Genomic DNA, 17,618 nt, shown 5'->3' on the forward strand with positions numbered 1-17,618 from the left:
AGAAAAACTGACGATGACGGCTCTTTGGATGACCTTACTACGAGATTCAAATGGCAACAAAACCTGAAACCCTGCCAGCCACCGCTCTCCAGTTACACCAGTGCATGCGGCAAGGCTTGCAGCCCTCCTGTCCAACCTTCAGTGGTCTCACAGCAGGACCTGCGATAGGGAAGGGCTTCAGGGGTCCTGCTGGGGAGGACACTGCTTGTGTCTTTGCAACACAGCTGGTGTGCTCCAGACCCACTTCTTAGCCTTGCTCTTACCTGGTAAAGGATATGCTGGAGCAACAGGGCTGGAGGGGGGGTATGGTAACCTCTTTCTTGAGATGTAGGGAACACTTAAGGTAAGAAACACACACGTATTTGCTAAGGCGAAGCTTATAGGAATGCAATCAGGTGCCTAAATTGTCAACTCATTGGAGGAGAGGTCATTTTGTCAAGTCACGGAACAAGGGCCTCGCACAGCGGTGACAGGGTTATGAGTGGCACTCTGGGGATTACTGTAATATCAAAAGTGAAATTAGAATATAGAAACATAGAAGAAAGATATGTATGTGTATATATACATATATATATCTCTCTATATATGTAAGAGAAAGTAAGAAGTGCTGACCACCCCTACCAGTGCAGTACTGACATGGACACGCTAAAGCTTTATGGAGCTCACTCTTGGCACCCCTGCTTCCTCACATTGCCAGGGATGTGCAGCAGCGGGGTTGGGGTTTCAGACACAGACCATGGTTTTGTGACCAGAGGGCACATGGGTTTCTGTAGGGCATCCGAAAATCCGTGAATCTCCTCCCGCTCTGGGGTCCATGCAGAGCGCAGCACCTGTAGACCTGCAGATGGATGAACTTCAGGGGATACTGCAGAGGCTGAAAAAGGCCCCGTTTCTCCGATGGGCACCTTCCCCCACCCCGGGATTGCTCCACGCTCCTTGCCTCCCTCCGAGCTCTCTCTCCCCAGGGACCGATGCCGTGGCTCCTCCACGTTGCGGGAGCCCACGTACACACCGGGCGCGGAGAATCAGGATGAAATTACGCACCGTCACCTTCATGCATAAAACATGGCATGGCGACAGAGGGACGGCAGGGCCTCGGCAGCCACCCGCCGCATCTTCCCGGCGGCCTGGGGCTTGGCCGGGGGTTGCCACGGATTTGCCCAGCAGGGAGCGGGCCATCCCGGGTGGCCCCGGGGACGGGCAGCCCCTCGAGCCATGGACCTGTCCCCGTGCCTGCACTGGGTGCGGACGCGGCTCTGGCGACGCGTGGCCAGGCGACGGCGGTTCTGCAGTAAGTGTCGCGTCTGATTCCTCCCCCCCCGGCCCCTATCCCCCTTTCCCACCCCTGTTCCCTCGCCGGCTAGCACCCATCCCGCCACGCGGATGGGGCCAGCACGGAGCGGAGCTCCACGGCTCCCCAGAGCCCACGGGCATCCCCAGGTCCAGGGCTCTTTGCTTGGTCACTGAGGGCACGGCGAGAGGGCAGGGGCACCGCCACGGCTGTCTGTCCATCCCCTACAGCCCCGAGATGGGGGGGTCCCTGCTGAGCAAAGCCCTGTGGCTGGTGGACCACCTTTGGGAGAGGCTGGTTTGAAAGGGTCCCTTCCTAAGATGGCTAGGAGCTTTTTTGCATTTCTAAGAGAGTTTTAAGAGAGGATGGTTTGTGTGTTGGAAGAGGAATGCAGAATAATACCTACCCCACTTTTTTTGACCAGCAGCACGAAGCAAAAAAAGTTTGATTGAGAAGAACATAACCAGATCGGTGGCTTGTAAAATGTCACAGTGCACTGTCCTGAGCCTTCCCGCTTCTTCGGCTGGTAGGAGCCGTGCACATCACTGAGCTAATGTATATATAGCCTTGCTGCAAGTTGCTGGGGTACATTATTCACCATTTCACCCTGGTTTTACTGGAGGCAGTTTTCTTGCCTTCCATGGCAGACCTTATATACTGCAGCAGGTACTGCTGTACGGAGATCCAGCCACTTCTAGCCGATTTATTCAGGCTCGCTTTCAGCTGGCACCTTGGAGAGATATGCTACCAATGGTTCTGCAGACACTCAGCAAGGGTAATGCATCCGTGACAAGCTGGGGAAACGGAAGGGATTTCTTTGGTTCAGGCAGCTGTAGCGTCTAATCACTTCTAAGAAGGTGCAACGTAGTGGCTCAGGACGGTGGGCTGAGTTGGCTGGCAAACTGAAGCATCCTCTCCCCTATCAAGGGGGTGATATATTGTAAAAGGGATTTTGAAATTAAAATGCCATTCAGACTACACTGCAAAAGGATAAATATGATAAAATGAGCATGTTGTCTCTCAACACCTCTGCCCAGAGCTCACGTCACTTCACTATCCTAGTTTATCCATGGAGATACCAAGGTCTGTTTGAATTTTTCTAACTCATAGTGTTGCAGCATAGACACCCAGCTCTCACATTTACTTTCTTAAATATTGTTTTGTTATGAGTTCAACTCCAGTTTGCCTTTCAGATTCAAAATATTACTGGTAGATATCAGAAAGTCTGCTTTTCCTAGTTGTTGGTTGGCTGTGCTCAGTTGCTCACTGGTTTTTGACGCTTGCAGCTTTGTGAGTATTTTGGTTTGCCACAGCTTTATGATCAATTTTCTAGTTGTTAATGAAGTAGAAAAAAAAGCAATTCTGTTTAATATTTACTTAGGATTACATTTACCTTTTCCATTTGTAGATCCTTACTCTTTACAAATACGCATTTGGCAGATAGTTTGGGAATGTATATGGAAAATTCTTACCACAACATGCACTTTAGACGTTAATTATCCTATGAATACATATGTTCCTTACTCGAGCTGTCCTCTGAGTTGATAAGAACTACTGCCAAATGCATGCAGCAGCACTTAGCTCAAGCTGTAAGAATGGGAAATTTGAGAACGGCAGATAGATACTCTGAATAATTGAAGGAGGTTTCTTTGGTTGACAATGGTGCTATCTTTGCACATCTCTCCCACCCTGTCTTTTTATCTTGCCTCTGGCTTAGGGAAACATTGCAGCACTGAACAAAGAGAAAATGAGGGATAGAGATTTTTATTTTTTTTTTTATAATGAGTCTGAAAAATACTAATCGGCTAGAAGAGTGTTTGTTGGCTTTGTTACTAGAAATAACTTCTGGCATCTTGAATTAGATTGCTTTAGCCTGCGTTGGTGAAGGAGCACGGCTTTCTGTGACGTGGCGTGGCCGGTACTGAGACCAGCAGTGAGGGTCTGCTCCTTGCAAGTTTCTCATGTCCAGACTCAGCTTGTCCTCCCTAGCTGCCTTCTGCTGAGGTGCTGCAGCAAAACTGCTGCTATTACAGGAGACGTGCTACTCTTCTGTTTGGAAATGTGCAGTTTAGAATTAAAGAAAAAAAAAAGTCTAGTAAGGAAACTACTGCTGGCTGGTTTCCGAAGTCCCCGTGAGCACAGGCTGTCACTGTACCTCCTTGTTAAAGCAGTCATTCAAAGGAACAGCCAGGCGACTCTGCCGCCTTTCTGCACCAGCCCCTGCGGCCCCATTTTCCAGCCGGGTCCCTGAAGGAAGCTCCCTGCAGGCACGTGTGTGCTCATGGCAAAAACTGCTGCTTTGAACAAAGGCATGTTTTCAAATGGAGAGCAACCCTGTCCTCGCTGCCTCGCTGGATGTGGCCGTCCCTCCAGCCAAGGGAAAGAAACCGCAGCTCGCGCCTGAGAAGCCCTCCGAGAGGCTTTTGACCTTCACAAAATTGACTCTCCGTTCTCACCTCGCAGAGGGGGCTGGTTCCAATCCTGTGGGAGACATTGGCCAGAGAGCATAAGTTCATGATACTGCTGTAAAAACCGATACTAGAACTAATGAAATCTGCTTTCCTGCTGGATGCTCCAGTGTCCACGCAGATGAAAAATGTTGCAAAGCTTTCCCGGAGCTGGGCATCTGGAGCATCCCCCTCTCCCTGGGCTCTCTGAGGTCTCATACAGGTTGACTTGCTTTTTCTTTCATTTCCCTTGGCCCAGCCACATGTGGTTCATGAACCCTGTAGGAACTTGGGGTCTCCAAGACTGCTGCCTGGCTGCGAGGTTTGATTGAAGCTGGCCAGTGGGTTAAGAAATATTATTGATGAGCGTGTCATCACATGTACAGCGTTTCCTTAGGAAAGCAGGCTAAAAGGTCCTGCTCATGCCAGGGTTGGAAGCTGAGTTTGAATCATGCTTGTAATAACTGCGTGGAGCAAGTCTTAAAACTGTGTTGGGAAGAGTCTGAAAAGCAGCTGTTTGCTGCTACTCCCTAAAGTGTACTTGGCTTCTGGCCACCAACACATGTTAAAGCCCTGGGAATGTGTGGGGAGGAGGTTTCTCCGGGTTTTCCTGAAATTTAACAGAAGGGGTTTGCACAAAACCAGTAAGACTTCACACAGAGAAAAAGGATTGTACGTCCGTGATGCAGGATGGCAAATCAGGAAATTTTGCTGGCTGTGTGGCTGAGGAGCATTTTGGATGGCTTTTGCTGGCTTGCCGTGCCAGCCGGGTGCTCAGAGGTTGCGAGGTCCCCGGTCTTGGGTGGTCTCTGCAGCTATTCTGCTGGGTTGGACCCGTCCATACCACTTTGCATATCACTGTAAGCATTTGGTGAAAGGGAAGAGGTGGGAAAGCTACAGCAGAAATGTTAAGTAACTCGTTTAGAACCATAATCCCAGCTGGGGCTGGGAGGCAAGGCATGGGGGGCCCATCCGCGTGTTCATCCCACGAGCCCCAGCCACCCGCGGCACCGTGCTGGGTCTGGTTCTGGGTCGGAGTCCGGGTCCCGGTTCGGGTCCAGGTCTGGGTCCAGCCCTTGGCAGCACTGCCTGTCACCACCACAAACCCATCCTGGGGCATTGCCAGGTATCAGGGGTCCAGCCGCAGTGTTTGCCCAGCAAGAGTGGGCCTAAAAAGCTGTATCTTTCTGGTGCTAATGCAGCTTTCACAACCTGTAACCTTTAGGGCAAAGAATCGATGGCGAGCCTTGATCAAATCTCATTAGGTGTTCATTGTTAGGCACGTTTTCACCTCACCAGCAAGGCCTACTACAGTAATGTTGTGAACAGCCTTTTATTATTTCTGCTCCAAACTGGTTGTGCAGTTCAGACAGCAAAACATCTGCTGTGTATTTTGATTTGCTTCCAAGTGGAAAAAAAAAAAAACCAAACCAAACCAATTGCCACCAAAACTAAGAGAAAAGCAAGAAGCTAGGAGCAAAAATGTCATCCAGAAAAGAAAAACGGCAAACGCTCAATTGTACATGAACTGCATAGCCTCACACAATATCAAAACTTACCATATTTCGTGGTACATGTAATTTGTTCCTAGGAAAAAAAAGTATTTATACAAGTCACTGGTGTTAGGGAAAGCAGTACCGAAATACTGTTCATATTTGTAAATGGAAATAATCTTCTATAAGGTAATAGATAAGCCTGGCTTTAAACTACCCTTAAATGGCAATAAAAATAAAGTGCACTGTTTGTCCTGCTCGTTCTTGGTAATAATGTAATTTTAAATGGTGTTTTTGTTTTGGGAAGGGAGAAGGAGATTGCTTTCCTGCAGAGGAGTAGACTTTATGCAATATTGGATACAAGAGCTATATTTTGCCTCTTACCTCAGGGAAATGTTCTTTGGAAAACATACTGTAACATACCCGGCGGCACGACACCCTGTGCAGCGCTGTGGTACTTGCGTGGGCAAAAAGCCTTTCCACTCGGAGGGGTCCATTCAGGAACGACAGAGATTGATGGATTTCAAAACTGTCCAGGGCACGGCTCTTTGTCTCCTCAGACCTTCAACGTGTGGAAAGCAGAATACGCAAGTATGAGTAATGTTCACCCATTGCTGTGCAAAACCTCTTCCCACCGAGGCTTTGTTAGGGCTGTACCCATGCGATGCTTAGACTCCAGCCTTCAGTGACTGGAAAATCATAATGGGTTTCTAGGTATGTTTTGTATACAAATTAAAATACTGAGAATTTCACATCAATAAGTACTTGAGAACAACCTCAAGAACATTTGCGTGGTTTGTTTTGTTTTTCTTAATGTGACCCCCCCAACCATTCATTTTCAGGTGTGTTTCAGAGAAGCTGGAACTGCTTTGTCATTACTCCTTACAACCAGGGAAGCTGACAGCTTAATGGTAAGGCTGCAGCAGACCCCTGGCAGGGCAGCTGGTGTTGGAAATGTAGTAGATAACGTTTGTATGAGAGCCAATAACTCACAGGTGCGAATATTAAGAATTCCTAGAAAACGGGTGATAATTGCAGTTGCCTGAGCAAGACAGACAAAAACTTTTGTAACTTAAACCAGTAGCAATAGTTATTTTGTTTGTTGTGTTTTTACCCTTCCTTCGGAGGGCTATACTCTGCTTTATAGTTATAGACTTAGCATATAAAGCCCCCTCCATTTCATCCTTTTGGATACAACAAAACTTCAGCAATTCTCAGCTGAATTATCAGCAAATCTGATAACTCTTACACAGAACGATAGCGGTCTCGCGTTCAGCATCAGTTAAAAAGTATGGTGCTGATGCAATAGCTCCTGTTGTGAGGGCACTACTGCTCCTCACTCTTATCCAACGCAAGCTTACGGATGTCCAGTGAAGCCTCATCAAAGATGCCTTGACCTTAGAAGACAACTGCTGAACGAAAGGAAGGTGTTCAGCCACTAAACTTCTCCCACCACTTGTGGGACTTACTTACTTACAACAAATTTCATTGGGTCATGAAACAATACTTGCCAAAAACTAGGGGCAGTGTAAGGAAATAACTCTGTCCAACAGCCAAATGTTTTCCCCCCTTTTTTTTGGCATTAAAACTGTTATGTTCCTAAAGCAAGGACTTCACTGTTCTGCTGAACAACTGGAAAACCCACAAGCCCTACGTCTTCAGAGCAGGCTACATTACCTAATGCCTTGCACTAAATAGCTTTGGTGACTGCTTACATAAAATCCAAAGGAATTAAATCCCGGAGTGGGCCTAGGGCCAATCTCCCTTAAACCCCACTTAGACTGTACTTTGAGGAGGTGCGTGAGCCTTGTGCTATGCAGGGGAGATGGGAACTGCCCCACAGCATCTTCTGCCCAGCGGAGGGCACAGCGTGGCCTCCGGGTCTGAGTGTAACACCCTCAGCTCCTGCTCTGAAGACAAAGGGAACGGAGCAATCTAGACATTTTGTATTGCTATCTCACTCTCTCCTGCTGAATTACCCCACTGACGATCCTCAATTCCTCCCCTCTCCTCCCTGAGAACAGTACGGGCTTAAGCTAGTCCCAAAACTTTTAGATGGATAAAATTAGTCAAGAGAAATCCCACTCATAGTGATCCTCTAAAGAGGGTTTCAACCCTAACTTTTTTCAAAATAGGTAAGGATTTAGCAGTCAGCTGAAAAAAAAATAATGAGCTGGTCCAAAGCTGGTTATTTAAACAGAATGGTTACAGTGTCCGCAGCATAGGCACTAGCAAACCTGTGCCAAATATAATGACTGCTTTACTTAAGCTTTTTAGCTCTGTTAATCCTTTTGATCTGAGTAAGGAGTGACATGTTGGAAAACTAAGCTGGAAAGCAAAGAGAAAGTGATGAAAAGGAACAACAGATTATGCCTGTGCAGAGTGGAGGGCACCAGGGCTAAAGAAATGCAAAAGACACGCCAGAGCCTTAAAAGCACTAGTACAGTCACCAGGCATGGAGTGGTCACTGCCCTGAGCATCTGGTTTGGGAAGTCCAGATAAAAGCTTGTAACCTTTATTTTAAAAGATGAGAAAGAACCACACTTCGGTCTTATCAGATGGAGATTTAAACCCAAGCGGGATAAGTATGTCATCGGGGTAGATGCTATGGCACGGCGTTTATGATGAAATGGTTTTTAATCCCTTGTGGATTATGATCCTGTGCCAGAGGCAGCTGTTGCATTTCCCAAAGCTTCTGAGTGCTGGTGGCATCAAAGCCACCGGATCCTGAAGTCCTCTTTGCAAGTCACCTTCAAAAGCCAGCGTGGGCTGTAGTCGCCCACGGCTGAGCTCTAGTAGCTCTGCAAGAGCTGGGTGTTTCTCTTGAGGAGAAACCAAATAACAGAAGTATTTGTAAAGCATCTGTATTAAATAATGGAAAGCAGCTACTTTCTAAGTGATGGACAGCTATAGGGAATATCAGTATGCATCATGCAAATTCTGGAGTGAAATATTACCATTGCGCTATTAAAATTGAAAAATGTTTTTTGTTTAACTTAGAGTTGCCAAATATTTTCAAGTGAGCTCTTCGCTTTTAATTTTCTTATCAGTTATTCTCCAACATACACACCAAAAGGTGCTTTCATGTTTGTGACGAGCAAAACTCTCCACTTTCAGAAACGTTACACCACTTGCTCTGATGCAGAAGTCAAATTGCTGGGGTAAATTCTCTGGGTGCAAACTGGCATATTCGAAAACAACAAAGAAATTAAGCTCAAGTTTCCAATTTTGTTTTTAACATCCAGATTTTAGACCACTGAGACAAAAATGAAAAAAGATTAACATATTCCAGGCATTAAGGAAACAGTGTGCAGTAAAATAACAGCAATAAGCTTGTCACCAAGTTTGCAAAACTGCTTAGCAGGAGTACCCATTATATACTTTTGCCTAAGATGAACATGCTTTCACACAACCACGCTTCAGTGAAACTAGGCCCTTTTATTTAATATAAAATCTGAGATAAAACTTGAACCCTTATATTAAAATAACATCTGTTGCATTCACCAAATCTTGGCACAGTAGTGGATAGACCCACAGTTATGAAGGAGAGCTCTGCAATGCAGAAGTGTCTCCGTTTCCCACTCCTGATCATCCACAGAGCGCGAGGAGATTGACATCTCCCAGTAGGAGAAAACACAGCCAGGGACCTGAGACCCCGGCCAGGTCAGAGGCATCGTCTGATGGAAAATATGGAAGGTAAAGTAGCTCCCACAACCAGCTTTACCCTACTTATCCGTTCTATTTAAAACCTGTGCTGAAGGGAGTTCAGGTTCTGAGAGGGTTTAGTTTTGGGGAAGGGGTGGGCTGATGCATAATTGAATCGTTTCTTGTTTGGAGCAGCAACACAAAACCAGGCTCCCGCACTGAGTTCCTAAAGTCTAACCCAAAAATGTCAAATCACCTTGAAGTGGAAAAAAAACTTCTAAGAAGAAGGTAGACAGAGCAATTCAGTTTGCCTGTAATTGCTTGTATTTCCTTTGCTTTCCTAGTGCAAGATAAACCCAGTATGGTTTAAAACTTAAGTAATTAATATTTTACCTACACATGCATATGGGGTCTTTTTAATACACCCAGGTGCTCTTTAGAAACACCGAAGTATTTCTGCAAGTTTTTCAGCAGGAATTGAGAAACTGCAACATCTTCTTAATGCTGAGATGAGCGCTAGCTGATGATATCTCTGTAATGAAAGTCGGCATTATATTAGAAACCCACTCCTTTTTAAGCAGATGAGGTAAGCCCACAGCTCGTGAGTGAACTAATTATTGCTCATTAGCACTCTGCTTGCAGATAAGCTTGGTTAAGCCATTTCTGATCGCCCTGTGTGCAATTTCATGAACGTGTCTGCCTGCTAACAGGGACTAACTTGAAAGCTTGACTCAGGCACATACTTTTGTGGTGCTTCCTATGCACCTGTAATGGGAAAAAAAAAGAAATTATTGCAATCCCAAGATGCTGAATAATGCTGCCATGGCCCTAGCTGGAGGGACCTAAAGGGGGAATTGCACAAAAATGCCATTTCTGTGCAATATACAGGTGGGATGCAGAGCTAATCAGTCCAGCCCAGCAAGCCTGGGCTCCCTCTGACATGCAGCTGAAAAGCTGTAAGCTGTCAGGGCTAGAGGATAAGGAGAAAAGCTTCACAGCATTTTGCCAGCTACGTGGACCCCCTGCACAGTGATCGACAGCCACAGGGAAAGGCAGCAGATGTGCAGGGAGAAGTCCCCACAAGAGATGCTTGGTTCCCAATCCAGAGTGGTCCAACGTGAGCCTGCCATGCTGCCCTTCCCTCCCGGCTGATGGGCCAGCTGGTGGAGGGGAGGATGGACTTCTCCAGGAGGTGCCACTCCTCGCTCCAGAGTGAAATGCTGTCTGCTTAGGTCATTTGCTAGGAAATGGTTTTAGGTGCATGCGAAGTGATCCTCTCCCCTTCTTCACTATGTATTTTTGCAGGCCGTGGGGCAGGGGAGAGAGAACCACTTCATGCTCGCTGGGAACGTCTGTACTGACACCTCCTCAAGCAGCTCATAGCTTGGGCAGATGTTCCTTGGTTACACTCTGTGAATAATTTTCATAGTTTACATTACAGTCACAAGGGTAAGAGATTTTCAATACTTATATAAATAAGCTGAGATTGCAGAGAACAAGTTGGTAAATTTTGAGACAAACGAATGCGTATAAAACTGAGTCCCAGACGGCCTGAATAAGCCCCAACCATGATATCTGAAGAAACACTTCTAACTTGTTTAGTGAAATTTTCTGCAGTTGCAGGGTCTGATGGCACAGGTTGGGTGTGACAGTACAGCTGAGCTGATCAAAGCCAGCCACCACTGGAAGTTGTGAAGAGAAACCGCATTAGCAGGTTTAGACTCTCAAAAGATGTCAAAGTACTAAAGTCCCTTTGCAAATACCAGCAGAAGATACCTAAATACTTTTGATGAGCACGAGTTTGCACGCTTCCCCTTCTTGCAGCACTTAGTAATCAAGGCAGGTCCCACCAAGCACAAGTAAACCATGTATTTAAACGTCGTATCGGGGATGCCGGGAAGGAGAAAGGCTGCCTTCCCTCTCAAAACGGGGGCTGGGTTGTGTCTTGCTTACCCTGCTGAGCCCTCAACTGCCTCTGCAGAAGTCCATGTGCAAAATCCACATCAACCCCACAGCCCTGGCTCAGGACAGGGGCCCAGGGAAGCCAAGGAGCTTTCAAAAAGCCATAAGTTCATCAAGAAGACATTTCCTTCAGGGCAGGAGACAGCGTGATCCTCCTCCCATGGAGCGAGGGGCTCCTTCACAGCCACTGCCTGCCTCCTCTGCCGTCAGCACGTCAGTATTTCACATGATTACTCTGGAAGCACAATGAAATGGTTATTTCTAAGATCACGAGCCATGTTCAAGTGTTATCCTGCCAAAGGAAGGGCAGTAAAACTACCTTTCTTTGCAGCAGGTCTGCACGGCTTCTGAAAGTGCGTCTGAGCTGCAGTGGGAGCTTGCCCGAGCCAAGCCCAGAGGATCAAGCACTGACAAATAGTCCTTCTCATTTCTCATTTTGGTATTTCGTAACTGTATGTCTTCAGTGCAGCTATGACCTGCCCCCTAAACTCCAGCTGAGCAGCAGAAATTTCAGCCCATGTCACTAACATTTTTTACTTTGATTGGCGAAGTAAGGGCAGCTTAAGTTTAAGTAAGCACTGGTAACGTACATGCCCTTAGTTTGGTTTGCAAAGGCTGTATCAAATCCAGCTAAAACAGGAAACTGACTTGATGACCTCAAGAAAATCTCCTATTGTGATTTTATCTACCCTTTCTAATAGTCCTTATCGCCGTGTTTGTTATGCCTCAGCATTCGTTGTCTAAGGAGAACACAGTCACCTATTATTTGTCAATCAATCAGATCAGTTATCTGAGACCAGTCATTACTACTGACCTTAATGTTGTCACTATTTAAAAGATACATTTTTTAAAAATGCTTTGGTCTTTGGGGCATCTTTAACCTGTTGCAGTCAATTTGATGATACATTAAAATGACAGGAAAACTTCGCTTTAAATAATTTGGGTGCTATTGTCATACTGCCGTTTGTATTCAATTGTCCATTCAAGTACCGATCCACAGTGTCTCTGAAAAGGCCAGAGGGAGGTCTGGTAGACTAAAATCAATCATTTCCACGGTGCTACCCTGCTGAATTAATCAATTAGAAGTGTTTTCAAGGATCTTTTATGCCACTTCCAACACTTGTGTATTGCTAGACTATATATTCAAAGAGTCATGCTGCATGAATTAGCTTTTGTGGAGGATGTGCCTTTCTTTTATTCTTACAAAAAGACTATTTAGTTGGTTGCAGGAAATCAGTCTTGTCCAGTGAGTGTTCCCCTGAGCAAATGGCCAAAGATGTGTCCATATGAAGGCACTAGGCAAAGAAAATCCATACCAACAGAATCACAGATTATATTTTAACACGCAAAGAAGATTTGAAAAACAAAGTGAGGAATGTGAGAACACTCGAAGTTGATTCTTTGGCTAATTGTGTTGCAACTCTAAGAAAAGGGACTGTTGTGATCTCTCTCTGCATCTTTATGTGACAGGGTGTCCTGCACCATACATCAAAAGCTACACAGTTCTTCTCTCTCATATGCACATTGAATTAAGCCCTGTAAAAGTATTAGTAAAGCATTATCTCTTCTGGAACTATGACTGGAGGTCATAATCTTATTTTTTTGGCACAGAGAAATATGTGCATTAGTTTTGTACTATGACACAATTATTTTGGTATTGCTTTAATTAGCAACCATAATTGCTAATCAAAAGGAAAACAAGGTACTTTGTGTCTCAGATATTTTCATTAAATGTAGGTTACTTTAAAAAAAAAAAACCCAAACAGTAGCAACAACAGATTTCGTGTATCTTCTAAGCTCAAGTTTTCCTCCAGCATGGGCTCGGTGTGTACGTATGACAGTGACGTGAGGGAGGTGGACGTGCTGGCTGCAGGTGCTGTGGGAGGGGATGCTCTTGGGAGGGTGCAGTACCCCCCCACAGGAGAGGAACGGGAGATCTGCACTTCTGCACAGCCCCAAAGACCCCCTCTCCTGAAATTGCTCTCTACTCTAAAATAGCCCATCCTGCAGCGCACTCACCCGTGGAAGGCTTTCGCTCTGATTTTCCTTCTTTTGCGGGTTTTTCTTTTGCTGTTGTGGAAAAGCAGAAGCTTAAAACCCTGTTGCTGCGGTGGCAGATGGCATTTGGGGGGCATTTCTTCCTTGAAGGCAAAAATGTGTGTCCATTTTATGATTTCATTTGTATGGTAACCTTACAATGTGGCTGGAGCAGAGATGCTGAGTTGATTATGCCAGCCTCCTCTAATCAAGTTCTCTATAGAAAGAAAGTGCCAAAAATAAGGGGCAATTTTTTTTTTCTTCATGACGACTGTTCAGTCACATAGAAACAAAGTATGTCTGAACACAACTATTCGGGTTGGTATTGCAAAAATCCAATTGGAGGCAGGATAAGGCTCAATAAATGCAAATAAATTGTGTGCCTGGTAAATCTATACATGCTGCTAAATCCACTTGCATTACTAACAAAATATAGGGCAAGTCCACTGGTCACAGCTCTTTGGTGGCACATTTTTGATACAGCAAACACTTAATCAGGGGTTTGAGTGGTCTGTGCCCCCTGCCCTGTGAGATAAACCTGCCTTATTTTCCTTCCACACCCCGTGGGTCCCACCAGAGACTGTAACTGCTTATTTTCCCCAGGAAGGGGTGCAGAGCAAATATCTGCAGCCTGTCCTGCCCACTCTGCAGCCATGCAACCCCCTTATACAGGGACCACGTCTCCTCTCCCAGGTGCTGGGAGTGAGGACCACTGATGGACTTGCAATCAGCTCATCAAATGCAGCACAAAGTCCTAAAATCTCCCAAGGGAAAGTTTTCCACTAGATCACCTGAAGAGAAGAAGGTACTCTGGAGGCTGTGGCTTTCAGCATGATACATCTGATGTTCAGCTGTCCCCAAATTATGCAGAATTAGGTACAATTTGTCAGGCATTTATGTCCTTGAAAGTGAAAAAAACCCAAACCAAACAAACTACCCAGGTAAAATGGAGGAAGAGAGGTGTAATTCTCCCATCCCTGGTTTAGGTGAGACCATAAAAGGACTAAGGACTAAACCATCCTGCTCTGTCTGCCGAAGGTTAAGCTTGCTGTGACCTCCTTACTAACAATCATCACAGTCATCCCCTTTGAGGGACCCTGCTCATCGAGCCCACCAACAGGAGAACCAGATCTTCACGCAGACGAAGTCAGGCCCTGCTATCCTGTCTGCAGTCTGTTATTGCCAAGGTCTCTGCACTCCATTGGGTGTGCCTCCTGTGCAGCCACCCAAAATAAGACTTACATAGACTCTTCTATCAGCCACGGGTCTCTAAGAGAGATCACAAAAGTGTGGCTCCTACAGAGAGCACTTTCATTACAGGCTCACCCCGTGTTGGGCTCAAAACACATGCCCACCTCCTCACAGATGGCTTGTCCTCCCACCCGCTAATTCATAGGGATGAGTTTGTCTCTGTGATGCTCTTCCCGAGCTGTTATGTCTGGTCTAGAGGAACAGGTTTGGGGAAAACAAGCAGACAAGTCACCAGCAGCCTTACCAACAACGAGCCTCCAAGCACCTCTGCCCAGGCAGACCGACTCCAGCTCTCTCCACCCAAGTTTCCTGATTCTGCGGAGAAAAAAGTCCTGTCACATTCCCAATGCCTTCGTAATTTCTTGCTACAAGAAAGGCAGCTGGCCACCATCACAAAAGGATTTCCTCATAGTATTTATTCAACATTTCTGTAATACACATCATAATGCAACTGCTTTTTGCTCCTAAGCATTGTGTGGCTTAATTTAGATGGAAAAATTACCACAATTATCAGCTGAAGCTGAAAAAGCCGTGCTGAGATGCTGCAGCTCATAATATTAAAATGCAAGATAAGATAAATGAATACATTTTTATTCAGATAATGGGGCAGCCTGTAAGGAAGGCATTTCTCATCGCGTGTGAGATGTTTTTCCGAGAGCTGTGATTTTTATAAGATAACAGCTCCCCGCCAGAGCAGAAGCACAGCTACTGCTGGTAGCTCCAGTGCAGGTGCTCTGTGCTGGCCCATACTGGTGCAGGCAGCCGGGCAGCTACCCACCACCCAGGGACTGCTCATGTCCGAGCAACGCCCATTTTGAGATGGCAGAAAAGGAGAAAAAACACGAGGGAAGCAGAACAGATTGGTTGGAGCAGTGAACAGTACCGGGAACTGGGGAAGGGTCACTGTTCTCCTGTTAGCACTGGCCTGATCCTGCACAGGGAAGAGCTTTCTGCAAAGGTGGAAAGTACGTGCACCGGGGTATGCAGCTGGAGGGTTATTCGCACTAATGCTCCTCCACATTTGTTCAATTTGTGCCTCCTTATTACTGTGGTCAAGTTTTGGCATGATCTGGAGGAAGCTGACTTTGGTCTCATGACCTTCAGTTCCTGATTTCATGCGAATTAGCCACAATAGTTTCACGCAAGATTTAAATGGTCTGAACACCTCCCTTCCCTGTCTTTTTCTGTTATTAACTTACCACTGTAGTTGCTTTGTTAAATACCCAGAGATTCTGTAAATAGAGATGTTGATAGAACTTAATTCTTTAGCTTGTTTGAGTGATGCTAAGGACCTATGACATTCATTAACAGCCAGCTACATTTCCCTTTACAGACAGGGCTGCCGGTACCATCCAGCATTGTCTGCAGGCACCTATAGCTGTCTAGAAGCACTGAAAGTATTTTGAACATGTTGCTAATCAAAGCCCAGAGCTACAAGAGGATTTAGGCATGGCCAGCATCCCTGACAATCGTAAATGTTGAATAATAAAGTGACACAGCTGCTTTGCGCTGTGCCAAACCACACACTGCTGCGTATGTTAGGAGTACCACCAGCACACCCAGGAGACCCAGCTGCTCGGGGGAATTTTTTTGTAGGTTAGGTTTTCCTGACTGAGCTCCATTAAAAGGCTCATGGTGGGAGTAAATGAGTGCTGGTGTCAACAGCAGGGTGGATGGGACCACCACAAGACCCGCATAAATGGCTTTATCCTGTGAAGGAGCCTCCTCCTGCTGCCTGGGGACACCAGGCTGCTGAGCTGAAAATAGCCTTAGGTCTAAGAGGTGCTCGGATATTTGGTACCCTCTCTGGGGGTCAGTAGTGAAACTTCAGGTATGCCTGCTTACTTGTGAAAATTTTGATGCCTACCTTTGAGGAGCTTTGGCTAGTTTGGGTCTCAATGCCACTGGTGGACTGAGGTGGCCAGGTTCTACCAAAGTTGCACTGTGGGTGCAAGCATGCTTTGCTCTTCTTTGTTTGGGTTTTTTCTTTTTCTTAGCCTGTCCATTGTTCATAAGCACACAGGACCACACAACAGAGTAGGTGGAATTCTTGTTTCATAACACTTTCTGAGATCTTTGTGATAGGTTTCCTCTGCGCTTCACTCACTGCCTTTTAATGTGTCTAAATTTATGCTTGTAACAACTCTTGTAATTCTGAAAAATATTGCCCTTTCCCTTCGTTCTCTCTGCAATTAGCATTGCACCAATAGTCATGAGGGATTCAGGATTGGTAAAATTCTTTGGACCCTCTTTCTCTTTGGAGAATGATATTAAGACAGTATAACTGGTAACCTGTGTATTTTCTAGTGACCTAGTACAAGTAGATTAGTTATTGTTAAAAGACATTTTTAAGGTGTCAAGAATAAGACCAAAGATTTGTTTTGGATTGGAAGGCATCCTGCTGGAATATCATTTATATGTGAGTGGTTTTACTTGCTAACTGCTGACATTTAATATTTAGCAATAGGAATACTTAGGGAGGAGAACCTGGAAAAGCTATGAAGCTGCAGTACACTACTAGAGCCTGTGGGAGGACCGGATGCCAGATACAAACCACTAACTTTGTCATTATGTCTAATTATATAAACTGTATAATGGAGGGGTCAGTAATATAACCAAGTTGTTCTGAATTTCAGCATCTTCTAAGTCTGTTCTCTCACTGTGAGGTAGTTGCTCTGTCTGAAATAAGACTGCTCACAGGAGATACGGACACACACTCACTCACTGGTTTCCACGTTAAAACTGCTCAGAATTTTTTTCACCTTTGACCATTGACCCCTTTAAGATAACGAGAACATTTGTGCACCAGAGTGCCCTTCTTCAGGTTTTATTCATTGCCTGAGAGGACCACTAGAAGCAGTGGCAAAAATAATGGAGAGAAAACCCTTTTACAGCAGTGTTTGCCTCATTTTAACAACAGCAACATTAAAAAGGGAGACCGGGTCATTATTTCAGACATTTGTATACCCTTTGGGCCAGGTGCCCATCCCTTTATTTCATTCAGATGAGCAGGCAGTAGGGCTGACTGTCTTCCTAGTCCTCTGCCATATACCCTTTCACTTCTTGGCACAGAGACTGTGTTTGTTTTGCATGTCTATGCCAGTCAACAGGTTCAAAAATCTCTGACATTAGTGAGACAGAGTAATAAATTAATAGTTGCAGTGAGACAAGACCGAAGGGGACCGTCTGTTGTTCAACCTACAGATATAACTGAAAATGCAAAGACATGCTTTTGGGCACAGAAGCTCTTCTTCGGGTTGGAAGCAGCAGAGTTTAACACCAAGTCCCATGTACTGGGAGTGAAGTAATAGTTTCAGAAAACTGCAGGGTTTATCCTAACCATGCTAATCATTTAGATATCTCTGAAGAGAAGAGGGTGGCTTGTAACTGTGGAGTAATGGGGAATGCTAGACAGAAAAGGGGTGATGAAATCATTAGCCCCTGTCATACAGACAGCAAGAGAGAGGTAGCTATCACATTAAGGTATTAGTT

The 17,618-nt window shown here is 45.6% G+C and overlaps 1 protein-coding gene across 3 annotated transcripts in view; it reads left to right on the forward strand.

Moving 5' to 3' along the window:
- Nucleotides 1–1,133: 1,133 nt before the first annotated feature.
- Nucleotides 1,134–17,618, forward strand: part of RIPOR2 (RHO family interacting cell polarization regulator 2) — a 108,371-nt gene continuing 91,886 nt past the window's right edge. The window contains exon 1 of one of the 3 annotated variants that reach the window (XM_052787162.1): nt 1,134–1,291. In XM_052787162.1, coding sequence (XP_052643122.1) covers nt 1,216–1,291 — 76 coding nt within the window. In that variant the 5' untranslated portion in view covers nt 1,134–1,215. The remainder of the gene's footprint in view (nt 1,292–17,618) is intronic. The other 2 variants (XM_052787159.1, XM_052787163.1) reach the window with 2 other exon arrangements.

Source organism: Harpia harpyja, chromosome 5 (genome assembly GCF_026419915.1).
Source record: "Harpia harpyja isolate bHarHar1 chromosome 5, bHarHar1 primary haplotype, whole genome shotgun sequence".
NCBI lineage: Eukaryota > Metazoa > Chordata > Aves > Accipitriformes > Accipitridae > Harpia > Harpia harpyja.